At 36.0% G+C, this 24,378-nt stretch overlaps 1 protein-coding gene across 1 annotated transcript; it reads left to right on the top strand.

Moving 5' to 3' along the window:
• The first annotated feature begins 16,366 nt into the window (after positions 1-16,366).
• Positions 16,367-23,679, top strand: LOC107783403 (protein NPG1-like). Its single transcript, XM_016604368.2, has 6 exons — positions 16,367-16,506; positions 16,899-17,098; positions 17,840-18,095; positions 18,196-19,406; positions 20,018-20,165; positions 23,105-23,679. Exons 2-6 carry the CDS (start codon positions 16,925-16,927, stop codon positions 23,422-23,424), a joined length of 2,109 nt encoding a protein of 702 aa, XP_016459854.1. The 5' UTR covers positions 16,367-16,506; positions 16,899-16,924; the 3' UTR covers positions 23,425-23,679.
• Positions 23,680-24,378: the final 699 nt, after the last annotated feature.

Below are 24,378 nucleotides of genomic sequence, written 5' to 3'. Positions count from 1 at the left end.
TGTTCTAATTTTAGTACTCTCTGTCTGCACCAGTCCTATACTAGGTGTTCTACTATTTACATGAAATAAAAGTACGGAATAGCAGTATTTATCTAATTGGTCCTCGTAATCTTGGCTGTCACTTGGAATGCAAATATATTGCTGTATTAACTTATTAGTTTTCAGCTCGAGTTTCAGTTTTAGTATGCATCTGCTCTTATATTTGCTATAATAGTCATTCTCTTGCTGGTATGGAGAAAATTTACGATCTCACCATATCGTGTACAAAAGTCTTTTGCCAAAATAAAGCATAGCAAAAACAAAATGAGAGAATAATGAAAGAGAAAAAAGCTGATGTAAGCTTAAGAGTCAGCCAACTCGTTTAATTCTGCAAATTATAATCTGATAGAGAGGGACATTTCAATTGGATATTTCACTGAAAAGGTGACTGTTAGTGAGAAGCAAATACTTCATGCTGTTCTGAATTTATCAGTCTCATCACACAGTTAAAGACGTGGAACAACTTGGAAGGTCAAATAAGGAGACTCATCTACATGTAATTAAATACAGTTTATTTATAAAAGGATTTGGAGTTGTTAAAGATGAAGAAGGTCAGAGATTTGGCTCCAGCCAACAAACAATAGCCATTTTATGTGCTCAAGAATGATACAGCTTATGCTCATTAAGTACCATTTATTCTCATTAAAGCAGAAAAAAGCAACATTCTTTACTCCTTCCTCATATACGGCTTTCGGTTATTGTAACGAACCGACCGGTAGTTTTGAGAATTTGCGTCTCGTTCAATGACTTAAGATCTCGAACAACTTCGTATTATATATTATGACATGCGCGTGTAGTCGAGTTCGAATTTCGGATGATTCGGGATTGATATGGAAGTAGGATTCTTGCTTTAGAAGCTTAAGTGGTAAGAGTTGACTACAGTTTGACTTTTGTGTAGACGACTCCGGATTGGTGTTTTGATAATTCCAATAGTTTCGTATGGTGATTTTAGACTTAGGTGTGTGTCCGGATTTGAATTTGGAAGTCCGTAGGTTAATTTGATGCATTCGGCAAAAATTGGGAAGTTGAAGGTTTGGAAGGTTGAGAGATTTGACCGGGAGTTGACTTTGTTGATATCGGGTTCGGATTTCGATTCCGGGAGTTGGTATAGCTTCATTATGTCATTTGAAACTTGCATGCAAAATTTGACGTCATTCTGGGTTGATTTGATATGATTCGGTGCGAGTTGTAGAAGTTGAAAGTTCATAAGTTCATTAATTTGTTTCGAGGTGTGATTCATAATTTTGATGTTATTTGACGTGATTTTAGGCCTCGAACATGTACGCTTATGTTATGGAACTTGTTGGTATGTTTCGATGGGATCCCGGGGGCCTCGGGTGTATTTCGGATGGGTTACGGGCTATTTTCTCATGTTTTGGATTGCTGATATGATATCTGGTGCTCCTGTATACGCGATCGCGAGGTTCAAGCCACATTCGCGTAGCACGTTCTTGTGATCGACCACTTTCCTTCTTCGCGTTCGCAGTGAGTGATTCGCGATCGCGTAGTTGTGAGTTTTCCTTAATCGCGTTCGCGTTCCTTCTTTCGTGTTCGCGTAGTGCTTTTCGTGGGGCAACATTATTTCTTCTTCACGTTCGCTTCTCCCTTTTCGCGTTCACGTAGCACATTTTTGGCAGCTGATATTTTCTTCTTCGTGATCGCATATGAATTTCCACGATCGCGATGCATGTTACCTCGGAAGAAATATAAAGAACTCTATTTCGAGGGTTTGGCCATTTTTATCATATTTGGAGTTGTAGACCTCGGATTTGAGCGATTTTTAAGGGGTTCTTCACGTGTTGGATTGGGGTAAGTGTTCTTTACCTGAATTTGATTTTATTTCATGATTTCATATTTATTTTTATCATTAAATTAGTGGTTTGAGTTGGAAAAAAATGGGAATTTTGTGAAAACTTTCAAAAACATGTTAAATGATGTCGGAATTGGATAAATTTGATATAGTTGGACTCGTATCGGAATAAGTGTTCAGATTTTATGAATTTTATCGGGTTTCGAGGTGTGGGCCCGGGGTTAACTTTTTGGATTGACTGTTAAGTTTTAATTAAAGATCGAAGCTTTATCTGAAATCGTTTTCTATTAGTTTTATTTATGTTATAAAGTTATTTTGGCTAGATTTGAGCCGTTCGGAGGTTGTTTCACACGAGAAGGTCATTTTAGAGTATCAGTCTAGCTTATTTGAGGTAAATATCTTGCCTAACTTTGTGGGGAGGAACTACCCCTTAGGATTTGAGTCGTTTGTGCTATTTGTGTCATGTGAAAGTCGTGTACGCGAGGTAACGAGTACGTTCTCGGCTTATATGCGAAAATCTATCGGTTTAGACCCTTAGGCATCTTTTATGTACTTATTTGGAATTGTTAGCACATGTTATACCTATTATTCGTCATGTCTACTATCACATGCTTTATTTGAAGTTGTCGTTATATGTCACATTCTTTACTTGTCGAGTTTGCTCTTATATGCTTTATTTGGAGTTGTTACCACTTTTACTATTACGTGATTTCTTTTAGCGTTGAGTTGCTCTTCGTTGAGATTATTGTTACATGATATTTCTTGTTGCCGGTTTATTCTCATGCCTTTAGACGAAGTACTAGCTCGTGTCATCTCTTACATTGTTAGCTTAATTCATACACTAGAATTTGGAGTTACCATTCATGTAGACACTTTCATTATTGAGTTTATCCTTAAATAATTAATTGGAATTGAAGTTATCGAGAGTCATTAATCTATTTTAATAAAAGTTGTGTTTAATTAAAGGAGGTGTTGTTCCTTGTTGAGTTACTTTTCCGTTTATTTTGTTGTTATTGAGATTCTATATACATTGTGTTGAGTCGTGGGCTATTGGTTGTGAAAACATTGATATCGTTGAATCCTTGGAAAGGTTATGGCCTACGTGCACTTGTGATACGGGTGGCATGTTGTGTTGTTGTGATGATAGCATGTGTGAATTATTGTGTGGTTTGGTTGTTGTTATGCGGAGTATAAGGGTGGCATTTCACCATTGTTGTTATGCGGGGTATAAGGATGGAATCTCATTGTTGTTGAATGTATGAAATGATACGGGTGGCTATTGTGTTATTGTTCGGGCGGGGAGATAATGGTGGCTATTACACGGAGTGATACGGGTAGGTATCAAACGGAGTGATATGGATGGCTATATGAGAGATAAGGGTAGCTAATGATATTATCAGGGCAGAGCGATACGGGTGGCTATTGGAGAGATAAGGGCGGCAATGTCATGGATGATGTGTGATGGTAGGAGACATTGTGTTGGTGATTTTTGTGTGATGGTGAGATTTTCCTTGTGTTTATCATACATCTTGCGTGGCTTGTTTGGTTTTTTCGATGAGCTATTCGATTTTCTTGATATTACTTGTTAACTTGGGTTGTAGTAGTACACTCGCAGAAAGTATACACTGTAGCATGCCACTTATACTAGCTCATGAGCACGAAACTTGACATTTATTGACCATGCCCATGTGTCCTTGTATTATCTGTTCCATTTTGATAATGAGCCTGTGAACATGTCGGGCGGATTATGATTTGGAGCCTGTGATTATACCGGGCGGATTGTGATTGTGAGCGTGTGACCATGCGGGCAGATTATGATTGTGAGCATGTGACTATGCCAGGCGGATAGTGAATGTGAGCCTGTGATCATGCCGGGCAGATTGAGATTGTGGCACATGAGTTGTCTTTGCAGTTGTGATGCGAAATGTAGGCACGAGGTGTCATGAGTATATGATGGTAGTTGAGATCTGTGACTTATGACTATGAGATGAGGTACCACGGAGTGATTTTGTTGTGAAACATGTGTTAGAATAACTTGATTAATTGATTGTCCTTTGAGTTCCCTTATTTGGTTTCAATGATACTTTGCGGTGTTCTTATTGCTTTACTATTTATATCACTTGTTGGTTCTTGTTTCCATTTACTGATTTTCGCTTTCCGTTATTAGTTTTATACTTCTATACTGCATAGGTTATTATGTATGGTGAGTGCCTTGACTTGTACCTCGTCACTACTCCACCGAAGTTAGTCTTGATACTTACTGGGTACCGACCGTGGTGTACTCATACTACACTTCTGTATATTTTTTTGTGCAGATCCAGGTACTTCGGAGTCTGTTAGTTGTTAGATAGCGGATCAAAAACTACTATGGAGACTTCAAGGTATAACTGTCGTTGCGTTCGCAAGCCTCGCAGTCACCTTCGAAAGTTATTTTTGTACAGTTTATTTCTATTTCGGAACAATTATACTTAGAGATTTTCATGTGAACTCAGTAGAGCTTATGACTTGTACAATCGATTTTAGGATGGTAAGCTTTGTATAGAAATTTCTATTTCATATTTAATAGTTGTTGGTTGAATTTTGCTATTAATTTAGTAAGTGTTAGGCTTACCTAGTCTTAGTGACTAGGTGTCGTCTCGACATCTTACGGAGAGAAATTGGGGTCATGACAAGTTGGTATCAGAGCTCTAGGTTCATAGGTGCTATGAGTCATAAGCGAGTTTAGTAGAGTCTTGTAGATCGGTACGGAGACGTTTGTACTTATCTTCGAGAGGCTACAGAACTATTAGGATAAATCTCCACTTCTTTCATTCATGTCTTGCGGATTTGTTGATTTCAAAGTTTGAGCCTTTGTATCTCTATTCTCTCACAGATGGTGAGGACAACTGAGCAGACATCTGCGCCCCCTGCTAGAGCCATGAGAGGCTGGGGCCGAGGTAGAGGGCGAGGAGGGGCACGCACCGCAGCTAGAGCACTTGTCAAAACAGCAGTTGAGGAGCCGCCAGTCGCTCTTGTTGGGGGCAGGCGCCCGGAGGTGCCTGTTGTTTCCCCGGGACTTCAGAAGACTTTAGCACAGTTCCTGAGCATGTTTGGTATATTGGCTCAGGCAGGATTGATCTCCGTTGCGTCAGCTACTTCGCAAATTGGGGGAGGAGCTCAGACTCCCACCGCCCGTACTCCAGAGCAGCGGGCTCACATTGGTCAGGTTCCGGGTTTAATGCCAATACAACCTGTTATTCCAGTTCAGCCTGAGGTCAGGCAGGGGCATCAGAGGAGGAGCAGAAGAGGCTTGAGAGGTTCAAGAGGTATAGTCTACCTACTTTCAGTGGCATAGCTACCGAGGATGCATAGGGATTTCTAGAGAAGTGTCACCGTAATCTCCGCACCATGGGTATTGTGGAGGTGAGCGGAGTTATTTTTACTACATTCCAGCTGCCGGGGGCAGCGTATCAGTGGTGACAGGTTTATAAGGAGGGTAGACCAGTCGATGCAGCACCACCCACTTGAGCTCAGTTTTCAGAGATGCTCGTGAGGGAGTTTGTTCCCCAAACCCTCCGGGATGTGTGGCGCGCAGAGTTTGAGTAGTTGTGTTAGGGCAACATAATGGTGTTAGAGTCTTCCATCATGTTCAGTAAGTTATCCCGCCATGCACCTACTTTGGTTCCTACAGTCAGAGAGCGAGTTCGCAGATTCATTGAGGGGCTCAGTTATGATCTTAGATTTTGCATGGCTCGGGAGTTGCAGACTGATACTCCATTTCAGTATGTGGTGGAGATTACCAGGATGTTAGAGCGTATTCGGGGTGAGGAGATGGAAGATAAGGAGACCAAGAGGTCTCGAGGTTCTGGAGGGTTCAGTGGATTCTACTCTTCAGCTATGACTCATCGTGGCGGAGGCTCAGGCAATCAGCTAGCCCAGTCCGCACTCAGACTACTCGTGGTGCTCCAGTTAGTCATGGTATTCATGTGGGGCAGTCATCTTTTAGTGCACTATCGGCACAGGGTTTCTACAGATGTTATTCCAGTTATCCAGCACAGACTCAGTACGAGCAGCCACGCCCGCAAAGGGGTTGTTATGAGTGTGGTGATACTTGGGAAAGGCAGATTTCTTCAAGGCACTCAAGCTACGGGCACCGTTCCAGTTTCTACTCCACCTGCACAGCCAGCTAGGGGTGGAGGACAGGCGGGTAGAGGGCGTCCCGGCCCGTTGATATGTTTTCTATGATAAGGCTGAGGCTGCTGCACCAGATGGTGTCGTTACGGTTATGGTTTCGATTTTCTATAGATGAGCATCATTCTTATTTTGATTCAGCTCTTCTTATCGGGGTAAGTCCTCCTATCTTGCCTCACATATGGTGAGCTTCGTGATTTTGTACTCTACTTATGTATTTACCCATGTTGGGAGATTCTATAGTGGTAGCCCATGTCTATTGTTTTGTTTTGTTCACTATTGAGAGCTATGAGACTAGAAGTGACTTTCTGTTACTCATTACAGTAAGTTTTGATGTGATTTCTTGATGGTTTGGCTACGATTTGTGATTTAGATGTCGTACCGGTATAGGGAGTTCGATACTTGCTGTGATTTTGTTTCGCGGAATTGAATTAGTGGATGGTTCCAGTTGGTATGATGTGTATTCTACTTGTGATTCAGAGCTGAGGATGGGATCTTCACATTTTCACGCAGTTTGATATGTTTGGACCGGGTTGCGTGCTGTGGTGGGGTTATATTAGGATGAGATCCTTGTGATTAGTTCATATGTTTTGATTCTCCCTTATGGAATTAACTCATAGTATGGTACCGATAGGGAGTTGTGCCTATCGGGCTTGTTTGATAGTTCTCTCATGTGTTTCTCTTTGTATATTCAATCATAATCGCGTTTTTTTTATTGAGTTTTAGCTTGCGAGGTGTATGCCCAGGTAGCGTTAAATGTGACTTATTGATTTGAATGAATGGTTATGGGATCTTCATGTTTCTTGCATCATTATCAGTGTTGTGAAGTTTTGGAGCAGGGTTCTAGCGGATATAAGGTTAATTATCGGTGTTGGATTTGATTATGGGCAACTATTATGGCCAGAGTTGTTGGAAAGGGCTTATGTGTGATGTGTCACGTCGTGTGGTTGTAACTTGTGGGGGGTTAGGCATAAGGTGTTGCAGGTGGTTGAGCTTGATATCGTGCATTGATGTAGGAATCGAGTCTTTGGGAAATGATCGGACAGTGAACAATTTGGTTCTAAGGTTTATCAGTGTGGGTGGAAGGAATAATTTTCAGTTAAGATGGTATTGTCGGGCTTATGTGGATTGGGGTGATGTGGGGTCAGCCGCAAGTGTATGTATGGTAAGTTCACTCAGTTATTTGATGACTTCGGAAAGGTTTTTGGCACGTTTGAGGACAAACATTTGTTTAAGAGGGGGAGGATGTAACGAATCGACCGGTCATTTTGAGAATTTGTGTCATGTTCGGTGACTTAAGGTCTCGAGCAGCTTCGTATTATGTATTATGACGTGTGTGTGTGGTCGAGTTCAGATTTCGGATAATTCGGGATTGATTTAAAAGAAGGATGCTTGCTTTAGAAGCTTAAGCAGTAAGAGTTAATCGGAGTTTGACTTTTGCGTAGACGACTCCAGAATGGTGTTTTGATGATTACAATAGCTTCGTATGGTGATTTTGGACTTAGGCGTGTGTCCGAATTTGGATTTGGAGGTCCGTAGGTTAATTTGATGCATTTCGGCAAAAAATGGGAAGTTGAAGGTTTGGAAGGTTGAGAGGTTTGATCGGGAGTTGACTTTATTGATATCGGGTTCTGATTTCGATTCTGGGAGTTGGTATAGCTCCGTTATGTCATTTGGAACTTTCATGCAGAATTTGACGTCATTCCGGGTTGATTTGATATGATTCAGTGCGAGTTGTAGAAGTTGAAAGTTCATAAGTTCATTAAGTTCGATTTGAGGTGCGATTTATAGTTTTGATATTGTTTGATGTGATTTGAAGTCTCGAACAGGTCCGCGTTATGTTATGGAACTTGTTGGTATGTTTCGGATGGGCTACGGGTCATTTTCTCATGTTTTGGATTGCTAATCTGATATATGGTGTTCCCTTATACGCGATCGCGAGGTTCAAGCCATGTTCGTGTAGCATGTTCTTGTGGCTGACTATTTTCCTTCTCCGCGTTCGCAGTGAGTGGTTCGCGATCGCGTAGTTGTGAGTTTTCCTTAATCGCGTTCGCGTTCCTTCTTCCGCGTTCGCGTTGTGCTTTTCGTGGGGCAGCATTATTTCTTCTTCGCGTTCGCTTCTCCCTTTTCGTGTTCGCGTAGCACATTTTTGGCAACTGATATTTTTTCTTCACGATCACATACGAATTTCCGCGATCGCGATGCATGTTACGTGGGCAGAAATATAAAGAACTCTATTTCGAGGGTTTGACCATTTTTATCATATTTTGAGTTGTAGACCACGAATTTGAGCGACTTTTAAGGGGTTCTTCACGTGTTGGATTGGGTAAGTGTTATTTACCCGAATTTGATTTTATTTTACGATTTCATCTTTATTTTTATTATTAAATTAGTGGTTTGAGTTGGGGGAAAATGGAAATTTTGTGAAAACTTTCAAAAAAATATAAAATGATGATTTGAAGGACGAATTGATGTGAGAATTAGAAAAATTTGGCATGGTTGGACTCGTATCGTAATGGGTGTTCGGATTTTATGAATTTTATTGGGTTTCGAGGTGCGGGCCCTGAGTTGACTTTTTGGGTTGTCTTTTTAGTTTTAGATAAAGATCAAAGCTTTATTATCCGGAATCGTTTCCTATGAGTTTTATTTATGTTATGAAGTTATTTTGGCTAGATTTGAGCCGTTCGGAGGTTGTTTCACACGAGAAGGTCATTTTAGAATATCGGTCTAGCTTCTTTGAGGTAAGTATCTTGCCTAACTTTGTGAGGGGAACTACCCCTTAGGATTTGAGTGGTTTGTGCTATTTGTGTCATGTAAAAGCCGTGTACGCGAAGTGACGAGTATGTACTTGGCTTATATGTGGAAATCTATCGGTTTAGACCCTTAGGCATCTTTTATGTACTTATTAGGAATTGTTAGCACATGTTATACCTATTATTCGTCATGTCTACGATCACATGCTTTATTTGAAGTTGTTGTTACATATCACCTTCTTTACTTGTCGAGTTTGCTCTTACATGCTTTATTTGGAGTTGTTACCACTTTCACCATTACCTGATTTCTTTTATCATTGAGTTGCTCGTCATTGAGATTATTGTTACATGATATCCCTTGTTGCCGGTTTATTCTCATGCCTTTAGACGAAGTACTAGATCGTGTCATCTCTTTCATTGTTAGCTTAATTCGTACACTAGAATCCGGAGTTGCCATTCATGGAGACACTTTCACTATTGAGTTTATCCTTAAAATAATTGGAATTAAAGTTAACGAGAGTCATTAATCTATTTTAATGGAAGTTGTGTTTAAAGGAGGTGTTGTTCCTTATTGAGTTATTTTTCCGTTCATTTTGTTGTTATTAAAATACTGTGTATGTTGTGTTGAGCCGTGGGCTATTGCTTGTGAAAAAATTGATATCGTTGAATCCTTGGAAAGGTTGTGGCCTACGGACACTTGTGATACGGGTAGCATGTTGTGTTGTTGTGATGATAGCACGTGTGCATTGTTGTGTGGTTTGATTGTTGTTATGCGGAGTATAAGGGTGGCATTTCACCGTTGTTGTTATACGGGGCATAAGGGTAGCATCTCACTATTGTTGAAGAGTGATACGGGATGTCTATTGTATTATTATTTGGGCGGAGAGATAAGGGTGGCTTTTACGCGGAGTGATACGGGTGGCTATTATACGGAGCGATATGGATGGCTATAGGAGAGAAAATGTGGCTAATGATATTGTCAGGACAGAACGATACATGTAGTTATCGGAGAGATAAGGGCCGCAATGTCATGGATGATATGTGATGGTAGGAGACATTGTGTTGGTGATTTTCATGTGATGGTGAGATTTTCCTTGTGTTTGTCATACACCTTGTGTGACTTGTTTGGTTGTTTCGATGAGCTATTCGATTTTCTTGATATTACTTGTTGACTTGGGCTATAGTAGTACACTCGCACAAACATACACTGTAGAATGCCACTTATACTTTCTCATGAGTACGAAACTTGACATTTGTTGATCATGACCATGTGACCTTGTATTATCTGTTCCATGTTGATAATAAGCATGTGACCATACCGGGAGAATTATGATTTGGAGCCTGTGATCATACCGGGCGAATTGTGATTGTGAGTCTATGACCATGCCAGGCGAATTGTGATTGTAAGTCTGTGACTATGTCGAGCGGATTGTGAATGTGAGCCTGTGATCATGTCGGGCGGATTGTGATTGTGACTTGTGACTTGTAACTATGAGATGGGGTACCACAGAGTGATTTCGTTATGAAACTTATATTAGAACGGCTTGATTAATTGATTGTCCTTTGTAATCCCTTATTTGGTTTCAATGATACTTGGCGGTGTTCTTATTGCTTTACTGTTTATATCACTCGTTGATTCTTGTTGCCATTTATTGATTTTTGCTTTCCGTTATTAGTTTTATACTTCTATACTGCACAGGTTATTATGTCTAGTGAGTGCCTTGACTTGTACCTCGTTACTACTCCATCGAGGTTAGTCTTAATACTTACTCGGTACCGACCGTGGTGTACTCATACTACACTTCTGTATATTCTTTTGTGCAGATCCAGGTACGTCGGAGTCTATTGGTTATTAGATAGCGGATATGAAACTGATGTGGAGACTTCAAGGTATACCTGCCGTTGCGTTCGCAGGCCTCAGAGTTAACTTTCATTTCTGATGAATAAATTCAAACATTTAGCATCAGACTGTACAACTTAATAAACAACAACCCAACAACGATGACGACCCAGTAAAATTCTACTAGTGGAGTGTGGGGAGGGTAGTGTATACGCAGACCCTACCCCTACCTTGAGGGGATAGAGAGACTGTTTCCGAAAAACCCTCGGCTCAAGAAGACGAAAAGAGACAATATCAGTATCACCAACAAAGACTATATGAAGAATAATAATATCATAAAGACCAGAAAATAAATGAAACGCAAAAGCGATAGCTAGTAAAAAGATTCTATGAAAACGAAAGAGTAGTAAGATACAACATTAACCACTAACAGTCTAAGACAAAAATTCTATCAGACTAACCCCACATAAGTACGAAATAGAAATAGACTCAAATAATTCATAACCTACAATCCTAATATTTGTCCTCCACAGTTTACTATCAAAGGTCATGTCCTTGAAAAAATGATACATGACCAGAATATTAGAATCTCGATATGTTGCCGCTTATTATTACCAAATGTGATAGGAAGCTAGTCGAGTAGCAGTTAGTTGGGATATTTTTGAATGAGTGCAGTGCTGTATCACAAGTATCTTTCTCTTCCTTGGTTTTTGGGATCACAGGACAAGTGCCTCTGTGCGTGAAAGCTTCTTCATCCCAATAATGGAAAGTACATATAAAATATACTACTATTCTCTCCATCTCATATTAATAATCATAATTACTAAAAATAATTATCTTAAATTATTTATCATTTTAAAAGTTCAAGACAACATTGATTATTTTTTTTTCTTTTTACTCTTAGTAATAATTATTTTTGAAGATGGAGATAACATATAAATAGAATAAATATTCAATGAAAAAAGATTATATCGTAAGACATAAATAAGGATAGAATAATCCATTCCCTTTTCTAATTAATATTTCTTAAGGGGCATGACACATAATATGAGACACAGTTAGTAATAATCATCTATATATATAAATGAGGGAAACAAGGAAGTGACGTGGCAACTCTTACAGTCCAGGATTTATATTTCTCTTTTTTCTCAGAATTTTGGCTTTTTCCCTACCAGTTATCTGTTACATTTAAAAAAAACTGAAACGGCACTTTAAATTCTTAAGCATTATGACCTTTCCATATCTATGTAGCGGTTACATATCCTCTCCAGGAAGAGATCTTCTAAAAGCTTCTTCTTTGTTGCTCGTGTTTTCCAGGAAGAGATCTTATAAAAGCTTCTTCTTTGTTGCTCGTGTTTTTCAATTACAATTGCTTAAAATTAGAGTGTCAATTGTTATTACTCCCTTCGTCCTATTTTTATTGATGTTAGTTGAAAATATTATTCTTTTGATCTTGATTTGAGGCTTTCTGTTAGTTCGTGGTGTTTCTTTTTACCTTTTTTTGTTTATAATTTTTCATATTTTATTGATTTTAGGTCTGTTGTTTTCTACAGGTTGGCTTCCTTTCATTTTTGTAGTTTGTGGTAATTGTTGCATTGATCATTACCTTCTAAGAAGAGTAACTTCTTTCTCCTACGTTTTTGTTTCTTTTCCCTTCTCATTTTTTTCCGATAAAGGATAAAGCTTTAAGAGAGTTGGAAGACCACCACATATAAATTTATTTTTTCCGATGACAATGGTAGCCACTTGAAATTATAAGAAGTAAAGTTACTCAAGATTTATTATGGATGCTCTTGGAAAACTATGATCTTCCTCCTAAGAGTTTTATTTTTTGACTATAAAATTTTTGTATATGATAATATGGGTATCAGAGTTACATTATCTGTAATTACATGTATATGGAAGTTAATTAAAATCCATGAATACTTTCATATCGTTTATTCAGTTCTCCAATTAATTTTTGAATAATAATGAGCTTATTTTCATGGATGAGTGACATCTTATGCTATAACCTATACTTGAGTTTAATTGGTTCCTCAATCCAAAAAGATAATTATTTTATCCGTTTGATCAATTTCTAGGGTGTCAACTTATTGTGGGGACTTTTTTTTTTTAGTTGTACGATTCACTAAGCGAAGAAAAAATCATCTTTTTATCTCTCCTTAATTTATAAAAGATCATTCCACATTCATTATTATACCGCGCTTTGCACTAGTTATTAATTAAGATCCATGCAACATAACTATAGATATATAGTCGCAAATTTACTCCTATATGTTATTTATATCAAATTTATCTATATACCTATATCTATGCTCTATATCTATATATATATTAAAGGAATAAAGTTTCCATATATAATTAGTTTTGTGGTTAAACCAAGTGACAAGCTATTAAAAAGTCACTTGGCATTCTTAAAGTGAGTTTAGGGGAAGATTCTCAAATAAGAAAATAGAACTTACATGGAATCCCATTTAATGGAAATCTTAGTTTTTTCTTTAAAATTTAGTTTTGATTCTTAATTATGTGACAATCTTCAATTCAATTTTTTTATGGATATTTAATTATTTCATATCCGGCTAAGTAGTTTCTTTTGTCCCGACAAATATGAAAAAAGGAAAAGTAGGATTTATCAAGATAACTAAAAGTTGTATCAATTTTCTATAAAGATACAGATGTCATATAGAATACTATAATTATGGCAACAGAAAAAAAAATAGAAGACAAATCTATCGAATCATTCATGGATATAAAAAGCTATAGGAATTATTTTAACAAAAAGGAAGATGAAATAAATAAAGCTATATAAACTGTTAAAAAAAAAAAGAGTAAATTGCTCTTCCACACAGTAAATAATAAAAATTTAAAATAAAATTAAAACTCAATATTCTATATTTAAAATAAAGGAGAACATAAATTTACGCTTGAAATAACGACATATGCATTAAGCTATATGTTTAAGATAATAATAATAATAATAATAATAATAATGATAATAATAATAATAATAATAATAATAATAATAATAATAATAATAATAATAATAATAATAATAATAATAGTAGTAGTAGTAGTAGTAGTAGTAGTAGTAGTAGTAGTAGTAGTAGTAGTAGTAGTATTAATAATAATAATATTTTATATTCTTCTATCTATTTATTCTGTTAAACAAAAACTTATCCAAGCTTTTGAATTGAAAAAAAAAAAAAACTCCAAAGACGAAAAAATACCTTGAGATTTTGGTAAAGTATAAAGTATGAGCATATGCATTTCTATTTTTTTTAATTATTAAATTAAATAATAGATAAAATAATTATATCAAATTTTATAGTAAGAAAAATAATATAGAGAGAGGGGGTGAAGATAGTGTGAGAAAATTTATATTTTGAGTAATGTAAAAAATAAAATAAAGATAATAAATAAATAATACGCAAAATATTATTGATAAGTTTAAACATTAATCCGAGCTATAGAATAAAAGAGCACAAGAATAAAAGTAAATAAAAAATTTTATTACAAGAAAAAAAAAACTAAAGTCATTATTATAATGAGAGTAGCGGAAGATATCAACTATTTTAAATTATGTGTAACTTAATAACATGGACAAGAAACCAAAAAAGGGAGGAAAAAAATATGGAAATACAAAATTTTAGTGTTGAGATATATAAAAGGAAAAGACTTATTGATTTTTGATATGAGAATTGTTTTTGAAATAATTCATATGGTCATGCTATATAGATAAGATCACGTAACTAAATGTATTATAAGAGATAAAACTAAAATAAAAAATATAGACAATTGACATAATTCTAATAAACAAATAATATAATTTTTTATGTAGTAATTTTAATAAAAAATTAAAAGTCAACTTTCATGCTAAATACAAAAAGGAAGGAGAATTTAATTTAATTGCTTATTGAAAGTGATACTAAAATAATAATTATTATAGTTATTAGTAGTTTTATGACATATAACAAACAAACTTCTATGTTTAAACTTTGAACTAATTCAACACCACGCATTTAGAAAAATAACACAAAATAAAAATTATTAAAAATATAAGTATATTTTTTTAAAAAAAAATAAAAGGCTTATCTTTTTTGTATTTTTGATGATCAAAATTATAATTTAACCAAAAAAAAAGATATTACATAATTTTATTACAAGAAGAATGCAAAATGAGAAAACTAATTAAATATTATAGTAGAAAAGAATGTATAACAAGAGAGGGATAAAGATAACATAAAAATATTTCTAATTTAAATTAATTTTTTAAAAAAAAGAGGTAAGTAAATAATACTCAAAAAATATATTGATAAATTTAGACAATTAAAGAATTTTAAACAGTAAAAATAATAAAAATATTTTGAAAATATATCTATGTTATATTATAATAAATAGTGACAGACTATTAAGCCAATTGACAAGTTAATAAAAAGTTACATTAGTAAATATTTAGTACTAAGTATTTAGTAAATATTTAGTAAATATTGATGTGTATCTTTTAATTATATAAATTTTGTTATATTTTTGTATATTGTATTAAAAGATAAAATAGCAACTAAAATTTTATTAAAATAATATGATATATCAGATCATAATTTCATAAGATTCTTGAAGTTTGTCTGTGCATGGCGCGGGGTATAACACTAGTTAATAAATACATGGCAAATGTCTTGTTAAGTGATACTGTATGTATTATTACTTTAATTTTTCATTATTCAGATTAAATTATTTGATTGGTGTACACTCGGTTGGGTAATTCAACAGTCAAATTAACTGTTGACTAAAGAAGTTCTGGTAACGAAATGTTGAACTAAATATTAAAAGTCAAACTGCATTTTTAATTATGACAATCTCGGTGAGAGGTCAATGATATCGAATCTTCCTCCTTTTCTCTGGCAAATACATCTCTTCCAATATCTTTGACAGTAGTTAACCTCTGTTATATGGAAAAAAAATTAAATTTACAGATGTAGCATTTTTGATGGAATGTATTCTAACTATATATATATATATTTATGATGATGATATCCGAATTAATTATCTTGATTGTATCTTGTTTGTTTCACCGGATATTTGTTCCCTTACACTGGCACGTATACTAGTAACTCTACCGACCAAAGCAGAAACCAGTTAAATTGTTTTTGTTGACGTTGAGCTTTGCTGACAATACACATGACAACCCCTTATTTTACTCATGATCGATAAATATTTTTAATTTGTTCAACAACTTGGACGACCAGTCATCTTAATTTCTCGAACAGCTTGGACAAATTTAGAAGCAAACGCATGTGCGAGTAAATACCCAATTGTTCTTTTCTATCAATATGAAGGGGTTACGAAAATAAAAAAAAATAAAAATCAATATGAAGGGGTAATTCTGTTTTGAATCTACAAGTAATGTATATTGGGTATATAATTTTCAGTTGCTACAATTTAAAATGATTTATGCCAGCTAAATAAATAATGGAAATCAATCCAAAAATAGAAAACTGAAAGAGGAAGAAATTACATGAAGATTTATTACTTAATCATGATTAGTGCATTGAACTACTTTTTAGTACAGTTTATCATTTAATAATATAAAAAAATTGTGCATAAAATTAGTGGGATAAGTTTTTTCGAAATCTTGCCGGCGGTAAGTACAAAACTCCCAAATGTAGAGGAAATATAAAACCTGGACCGTTTGTACTTATCTCCCTTTGTTTTTTACTAGGATATTCCGAATTATAAGTCAAAACTCAACAACGCTGTCACCATTCTTCTTCTTGTTGTCCTCCTCTTTCTCTTTCCCTCTCCCTTTCTGATCCAGAAAATATTTTGACCCCTTTTGGCTGTACAAATAATAAACCTTTAACACCATTCATCTGCCACCGAAATCCACAACATTTGAGGTAATAGCCCTTCCCTTTTAATCTTATTTTGAAATTCTCTGTGCTTTGATTTTTCAAGATTCAATTTTCATAACTCTCACGGTTTTGGTTATTTCAATGCATAGAATTGTGATTGAAAAATGATATTTTGAGGTGAGTGGTCGCCAAAGTTTATGTTTTTTTTTCTTTCTTTGCATTCTGTTGCATCCTCTCTTCTTCTTTCTTTTTTTATTTTGTGTGTGTGTGTTTTATAAAAATGATGGATCTTTTCACCAATTGGGTAGTTAATATATAGCTTGTTGTATATATTAATATCAAGAACGAAAATGGGCAAAGGCTTTGCACATTTTCTTGAAGCTATAGAAGCTAAGGGATCAAATTGCATTGCTAATGATGCTTTTTTTTAAATGTAGTGAGCATAGAAAGTGGGGGGATAGAGATGTCTGGAAACGAATCAGCAGAATTAGGGCAGGTTGATATTGATCCATCGGTCAGGCAAGTTTGTGCAAATGGGATTTGCATGCAAACAACGGTTGTTGAAGCAAAACTTGATGAAGGAAATATTCAAGAGGCTGAATCTGCATTGCGTGATGGTTTGTCCCTCAATTTTGAGGTCAGTGTTTCCCAAAGTTTATGTCTTTTTTTCCTTTGCATTCCTACTGCATCTTTTTATTTTTCGTGTAACAAATTCATAGTGATAAGTTAGAAGAGAATGCTTTCTTCAATTAGATTCATGGTCGCCCCCGGAATTCTTTTGTGGTGGCTTAAATGTATGAAGGAATTCACTGATTGTGAGTTTGAGAGTCAAGTCACTTTAATCTTTTAGGCTTCAAGTGATAATTCTTGACGATACCCAGTCTCCGCGAGTTGTGAGTTTATATTATTATGTTGTATGCTTTCCCTCAATTATAGGCATAATGCCTTACTTAAAGTCTTTGCGAGTTCTGAGTTTTCTCATCTGTTATCATTTGGTGATGCTTTAGGTTTCAGGTGAAAGTCTATGTTCAATTACCTTGCATTAAAGGAATTACAGACTTCGATTGAATAAGCAAAATACATTGTGGCTTCTTGTCTAGAAAAAAGAAACTAAGGACTTTAAAGCTTTTTTTGTTTTGACAGGATTAATATTGGTCGGATTGTATTTAAAACTAGGATTCAGGTCCAATTTGCATGTAAATTTGAAATGCTTGTTGACGTCAATGTATTTTATCTTATTTTCCTGAAAGCACTTTAAGTTGTGTTAATTTATAAATGTTTTTTTCTACTTCCTTTATCTCTCCCTTCCATTGTCATCAGCATGAACTTAAAGGTTTGAAGGCATGCGTTTGCTGAAGATTCATAATTTTGATTGCAGGAAGCGCGAGCTCTACTTGGAAGATTGGAATATCAAAGAGGAAATGTGGAAGGTGCTCTTAGGGTGTTTGATGGTATTGATCTCCAATCAGCCATACAGAGAATGCAGCCTTCTGTTACTGAGAAACAACCTTCTAAAAAGGGCCGCACTCGCAGCGTTGAGTCTGTGCCGGGCGTCTCACAGCATGCTGCTGGTCTGGTCCTCGAGGCCATATATTTGAAAGCAAAGTCCCTTCAGAAGCTTGGGAGACTGACTGGTACAAGGCAATTTCTATAGTTTATCCAAGATAATGAATAATTGCTACTATTTCTTTGATTTGATTATTTACAGACCTTTCTTTGGTTGGGAATTTGTAGAGGCTGCTCGTGAGTGTCAAAGTGTGCTTGATGCTGTAGAGAAGATATTCGATAATGGAATACCTGATGTACTTGTAGAGAATAAGCTGCAAGAAACCGTCAGCCATGCTGTTGAGCTCCTTCCAGAACTATGGAAGCAAGCTGGTTGCTATTCTGAAGCAATGACTGCCTACCGCCGTGCCCTCTTAAGCCAATGGAATCTCGATAATGACTGCTGTGCAAGGATTCAAAAAGCTTTTGCTGTGTTTTTGCTTTATAGTGGGGTTGAGGTATGCCCACCAAGCTTAGCTGTGCAAATTGACGATTCTTATGTACCTAGGAACAATCTGGAAGAAGCAATCCTGCTGTTTATGATTCTGATGAGAAAAGTTTACCTTGGTAAGATCAAATGGGACCCTTCAGTTTTAGAGCACCTTACATTTGCTCTGTCTGTATGCAGCCAAACCTCTGTTTTAGCTAAGCAACTTGAAGAGGTAATGCCAGGGGTACTTAGCAGGATTGACCGATGGCGAGCTTTGGCTCTTTGTTATAGTGCGGCCGGACAGAACAAAACGTCCTTAAGTCTGCTGAGGAAGTCTCTGCATAAGGATGAAGAACCTGATGACATTCTCTCATTGTTGTTGGCCGCTAAAATTTGCTCAGAGGAGGTCTTTCTTGCTGCTGAGGGAGTGAAGTATGCACAGAGGGCAATAACTAATGCACAGGGTTTAAATGAACACTTGAAAGGTGTTGGTCTCCGCATGTTAGGTCTTTGTTTGGGCAAGCAGGCCAAAGTTGCAACCTCTGATTTTGAGAGATCACGCCTTCAATCTGAGGCTTTGAAATCTTTAGATGGTGCAATGGCTTTAGAGAATGAAAATTCAGATTTGATGTTTGAGTTAGGTGTTCAATATGCAGAACACCGTAATCTGGATGCAGCTTTGTGCTATGCAAAAAAGTATCTTGATGTAACAGGAGGATCTGCTGTAAGAGGTTGGAGACTGCTTGCTTTAGTTCTTTCTGCTCAACAACGCTATACAGAGGCTGAAGTAGTTACTGATGCGGCCTTAGAGGAGACTGTAAAGTGGGATCAAGGACCTCTGCTAAGAATGAAAGCTAAGCTAAAAATATCTCAGTCGCGGCACATGGATGCCATTGAAACTTATCGTTATCTCCTTGCACTGGTTCAAGCTCAAAGGAAATCTTATGGACCATTCAGAAATGCACCTCAGGTTAGATTTTATTTTCTAGTAACTGTATCGGGAACATATATGTATATCTCAGATTTTCCTTTTCACTTCCCACCACCAGATGCCCCATAGTAGTCTGCATTTGGAACTCAGAACTGGGATAGAAGTAACCACCAATGAGATTCTGATTCTGAAATTCCATAGTTACAATTTCAAAACCAGTTTTGACTCCCCCTTCTCCCCTCTGCCTGCCCCCGCTCTCCCCAGAATTAAGAAACAAATTAAATCATTTTACTTGGCTCCTGACTCTCTTGTTAATAGTTGTAATTGCATTCTCAAACAAAAGGATAGTTGTATTTGGGTCTATTGAGGTGCACGAGCGGTTTGGGTGAGTTATCAAACAGTGAGATTGGATGTGTGCATATTTCTTTCTATTGTTTATTCTAATGATCTTACAAATGAAGAGAAGAATACATATTAAGAAAAGCCCATTTTACGTTTGCCTGTAGTTGTTCTGTGACTTGCTTTGGTGCCGTACCGCTGAATTTTTTTTAACTTCTATTATGATAGAACAGAAGATGCTTGCCATATATGCTATGTTTCTGGTTCTGACTTCATTAAATTCATTTTCTTTTTGTACTTATCTATTACAGTTGGAGGAAGATAACGTAAATGAATATGAAGTTTGGCATGGCCTGGCAAACTTGTACTCTAACCTTTCACATTGGAAGGATGCAGAGACATGTTTGGAGAAAGCTAGAGCTCTTATCGAGTATTCAGCAGACACTTTGCATACAGAAGGCAAGATTATGAACTTAATTTATAATGACAGATCCAGCTATTTTGTAGTTTATTAATTGACTTTCTTCCTTCGTTTTCTTTACTTGACATTTCGTTTTCTTTACTTGACATCAAATTAATTAAAAGTAAAAAGGTGATTGCAACTAAGACTGAGGTGTTGGCCTAACATGGTTGTGAGTAACCCAAATAGGACTTGGAAAATTACCTCATTCATGCAATTCTGACTCATGTAGGTACTCTTAATATAGAAATAGCAAAATGAAGTGTTGGATCTGCTTATTGTTGGCAGGTTCAGATAAAGTAACATTTGTTACATTCGAATTAGAATTTAGCTTTTCCTTTTTTATGCACCTTTTGCCTGACCTGGGAGAAACCCTCCTAACAGTTTTAAGACAATGCTTCTTGTGTGATCTACATTGCATTAGATTTTTTATGTAATCATTTACATTAGTATACATTTTATATGTCATTTTAAATAATTTTAGTTTAGTTATAGGAGTAGTAATAACAGGAGAATTGAGAAAGTGCATGGTGCTTGTTTACTTTGTACCTTGTGAAGTTCAAGCATGTTTCTCTTCCTCCTCCTTTAGCATTATGCGCCCCTTCAATGTTTTTACAGCTGTTATCTGAGAACTTTCTGAAATACTAATTTTGATGCTGCATATTTGATCTTAATACAAGCCTTCCAAAGAGATGTAAAATTTTAGAGTTTGAAACATGGGATAGATTCCAGGTACTTCTACATTTAGCTCTGCTTCTTTTTTTTTTTTTTTGGGGGGGGGGGGGGGAGCAAAAGATTCATATAGGTAATACTAACTAGTTAGGATTAAGGCTTAGTTATGTTGGTATTCCTACACTAGGTATGGTATTCACTAGAAATCTTTTTAGTTTGTTTATATATTTAATATGTCCGTAAAAAATGTAGAGAATGCCTAGTTAGCAAACCCCTAATAGTATTGCATGGAGACGAGTCTAAATAGAGCGGAATGATTATTGAGGATTCATATAACCGAACCCAACAATTTAGGAATTTAGAAATAGCTGACTTGCTGAAGTTGCTTTTGTTTCATTTTTCTTTTCTAGGAAGGTTGGTGGGGAGGGAGGGGAACTTACCTCTAAAACGTCACAAACTCTGGTATAGGTGAAGTTTACTGAAACTTGAGTAAATGTTACTATAAGCAAAATCTTAACTTAGTTTTCTTCTAAAATACCAAACATAGTGTATGGCGTCCATTGTGCCATCAGAGTTTTGTAAAGAGTAATTAAGATTTTAATGAGTCACTTCACTTTATGGTATTACAAAATCAACATGAAGCTCTACCATTCTAAGCTTTTCTGATTCATTTGCTTTCTGGTTATGAGAAGTTCTTAATAGACACAGTTCAAAACTACTTAATGTTTTTTCTATAAATGAGTGGTAGAGGGGAAAAAATGACACCTAGTAATTACGATCCTTCCTATTATTTATTTTGTCACAAACGCGTCTTAAGCATTTTGAGGGTCTTGTAAACTAGCTTCATGATGTCCCTTGTCCTACAAAGACTTCTCTGTGTTTGGAGAGGAGGGGAACAATGATATAGTTTGAAATTCTACCATCCCTTTCGCTTATTGATGAAGAGGGTAGAGAATGTTCAAAGAAGTAAAATTCCTCAACTGCAGAGACCAAATATTTTATTCTGTCTTGAACATCTAACAATATAGGCCCAACTTCTTTGACAAATTCTCTCCGAGATGAAGAAAGAAAACTAAATAATTCTCATACATTTACCCTTCTTTTATTTCTTTTCCTTTCCCTTCTCTCTGATCATTAGGAGCCGATGTACCACTATAGTTACGGATTCAGTTGAACTTATAACTTTTGAAGTGGAGCATAAATTTATGTGTAAAACTTCACTAAAGTTGCAATAGATAGTAGACATGAACCCATAATTTTAAAAATATAATAGGTTTAATGTTAAAAACATTAAAGGTTAAACTCATAGATTTTAAATCCTGAATCCGCCTATATTGATCATAGCATTTTCCCCCTCTACAAACAGAGAGGTGCTACTCTTTTGGGTGTGAAGTTATAGAAACACTGTTAGAAACTTCGACCCCCAGTGGCCTTCTTGTTTCTCTGAGAATACACGGGAGTAACAAGATGTCTGTATTGCTTGAAAATTGTTCTAATTTAACATTCAACTCATCATACTATCATAGTGTAATAGGCAGTGAAAGTAGAATGCGTTGAAACACTAGTTGAGATGCGTACAAGCTGGTCCAGACACCAGTGTTACCAAGAAAAGTAGAAAAGCCCTGGAATTAAAGTTGGAAATCAAGGAGAGTGGAGAAACTTTTGAACAAAATGTTGTCTATGGCTTTGTTTTTGTCTATATTAGTGCGCTTGTAGTTGTATTTCTCATTTCTAAGAAAATGATGACAAGTTTGGTGGTTGTCTAGCGTCATTGACAGCAATGAGTTGACATTGAAAAGAGGCAATTTCACCAACAACCAAAAAAAAAAAAAAAAAAAAAAAAATTTATTAATAAAAGACAATTTCACCAACAGAATTCTTCTGTATTGTGGTTATGGATATTTAGATAGTAATTATTAGAGCAGTAGTCTAATACTGAGTAAAACTTACCACATTATGAGGTATGATAAGGCTGCATACTTGTTGCCGTTACTTCTTTTCATTCTTTCTTTAGCCGAGGGTCTATCGGAAACAACCTCTTTGCCCTTTCAGGGTAGGGGTAAGGCTGCGTACATCTTACCCTCCCCAGACCCCACTCGTGAGAATTCACTGGGCTTCTTGTTGTTGTTGTTGTTGTTGATAAGGCTGCTTGCTTACATATCAGCTGCGCTTTTCTCTTCAATACCTAAAAGCTTCCTTCTTAACATGAGGGAAAAAGATAAGCAGGGTAAACTTCTATTGATTCTTCTATTTCATTTTGTTTCAGGTGTGATGCTTGAAAGACAGGGCGAAAATGACAAAGCCTTGGCTGCTTATGTAAATGCACTATTAGTAGAGCCTAATCATGTGCAATGCAAGATCTTGCTTGGTGCTTTATTGGCTAAAATGGGGTCGAAGATGTTGCCATTGGCAAGAGCATTATTCTCAGATGCATTGAAGATCGAACCTACCAATCGCATAGCTTGGTACCACTTGGGATTGGTTCATAGAGACGATGGACGGGTAGCTGATGCTGCTGATTGTTTCCAGGCAGCTTCCATGCTTGAAGAGTCTGATCCCATTGAAAGCTTTAGTTCCGTTATTTGAACTATTCCAACCATCTAAAGGTCAAATGCTTATTCTTTGATTCTTTTATTTATACTGGTTTTGGTCACAATGTCCAAAATCATCCTTAGATAACATACAATTAGGAGGTTTTTTGGGGATAATTACATCAATGTTTTAAGAATTTTAGATTAATTGTACTATATGATCTATTGGACAGTCCTTGGAACCCTAAATGTTGGATTTTTTTGCTCGTTCCTCAAAATAGAGTTGCTTCTAGCCTGCTCAACTACTAAACGTGTTGAAGACTATCAATATTCTGCTGCTTTTTCCTTCTTAGTTCCCGATTTCATCCTTACATCTTATCTAGTTTTCATTCGTTCAGTAGATAAACTTCATGTTATTTGTAAGTGTTTTTTGTTTATGAGATTTGGTAAAGAATTATTATTCTCTTTCTGTTTCAAAATGTTCAAAAGTTTAAGCAAATATTATCATTTCCTCAACTTGCTTCACTTCCTCTCCTCAATTTTAGAATATCATCTTTGGAAATGTAGCTTCTGGTTTCTCTTTCTAAGTCAATTCTCATTGATGAAAGTTGTGGTTCCACAGGAAGATAAAGTTCTTAAGATTTGGCTGATTCGAGCCATAGAATAAGCCATTGATGCTAGCATCAGGGTAGACTGTCTATATCACACCCCGCGGGGTACGATTTTTTCTCGGACCCTGTGTGAACGGGAGATGTTTTATGCACCGAATTGCCTTTTTTGCTGAGTTTGTTTAGTGATCAATGATAAAAATCTCGCAGCTGTTACTTTAGCAACATATGGAACCGCTAATCAATGGCCTTCCAGCTAGTCGGTGCACAAGTTTTAAATTTTTTTTTTTTTTTAACTCTGTGTTCAGTCAAATAACATCAAATAGAACAGGAGGACGGAAGAATAGAGTACTTGTAGGTGCAAAAAAAATTCAAACATCAAAACAAGAAGTATCCTAAAC

Source organism: Nicotiana tabacum, chromosome 22 (assembly GCF_000715075.1).
Source record: "Nicotiana tabacum cultivar K326 chromosome 22, ASM71507v2, whole genome shotgun sequence".
Classification (NCBI taxonomy): domain Eukaryota; kingdom Viridiplantae; phylum Streptophyta; class Magnoliopsida; order Solanales; family Solanaceae; genus Nicotiana; species Nicotiana tabacum.
Note: the sequence above shows the minus strand (reverse complement) of the source record. Positions and strands in the feature narration are given on the sequence as shown.

Coding starts and splice junctions, on each gene's coding strand:
- LOC107783403 (XM_016604368.2), top strand. CDS start 16,925: ATGTCTGGAAACGAATCAGCAGAATTAGGGCAGGTTGATATTGATCCA. Junction 18,096..18,195: donor GAAGCTTGGGAGACTGACTG/GTACAAGGCAAT, acceptor GGGAATTTGTAG/AGGCTGCTCGTGAGTGTCAA. Junction 20,166..23,104: donor AGACACTTTGCATACAGAAG/GCAAGATTATGA, acceptor ATTTTGTTTCAG/GTGTGATGCTTGAAAGACAG.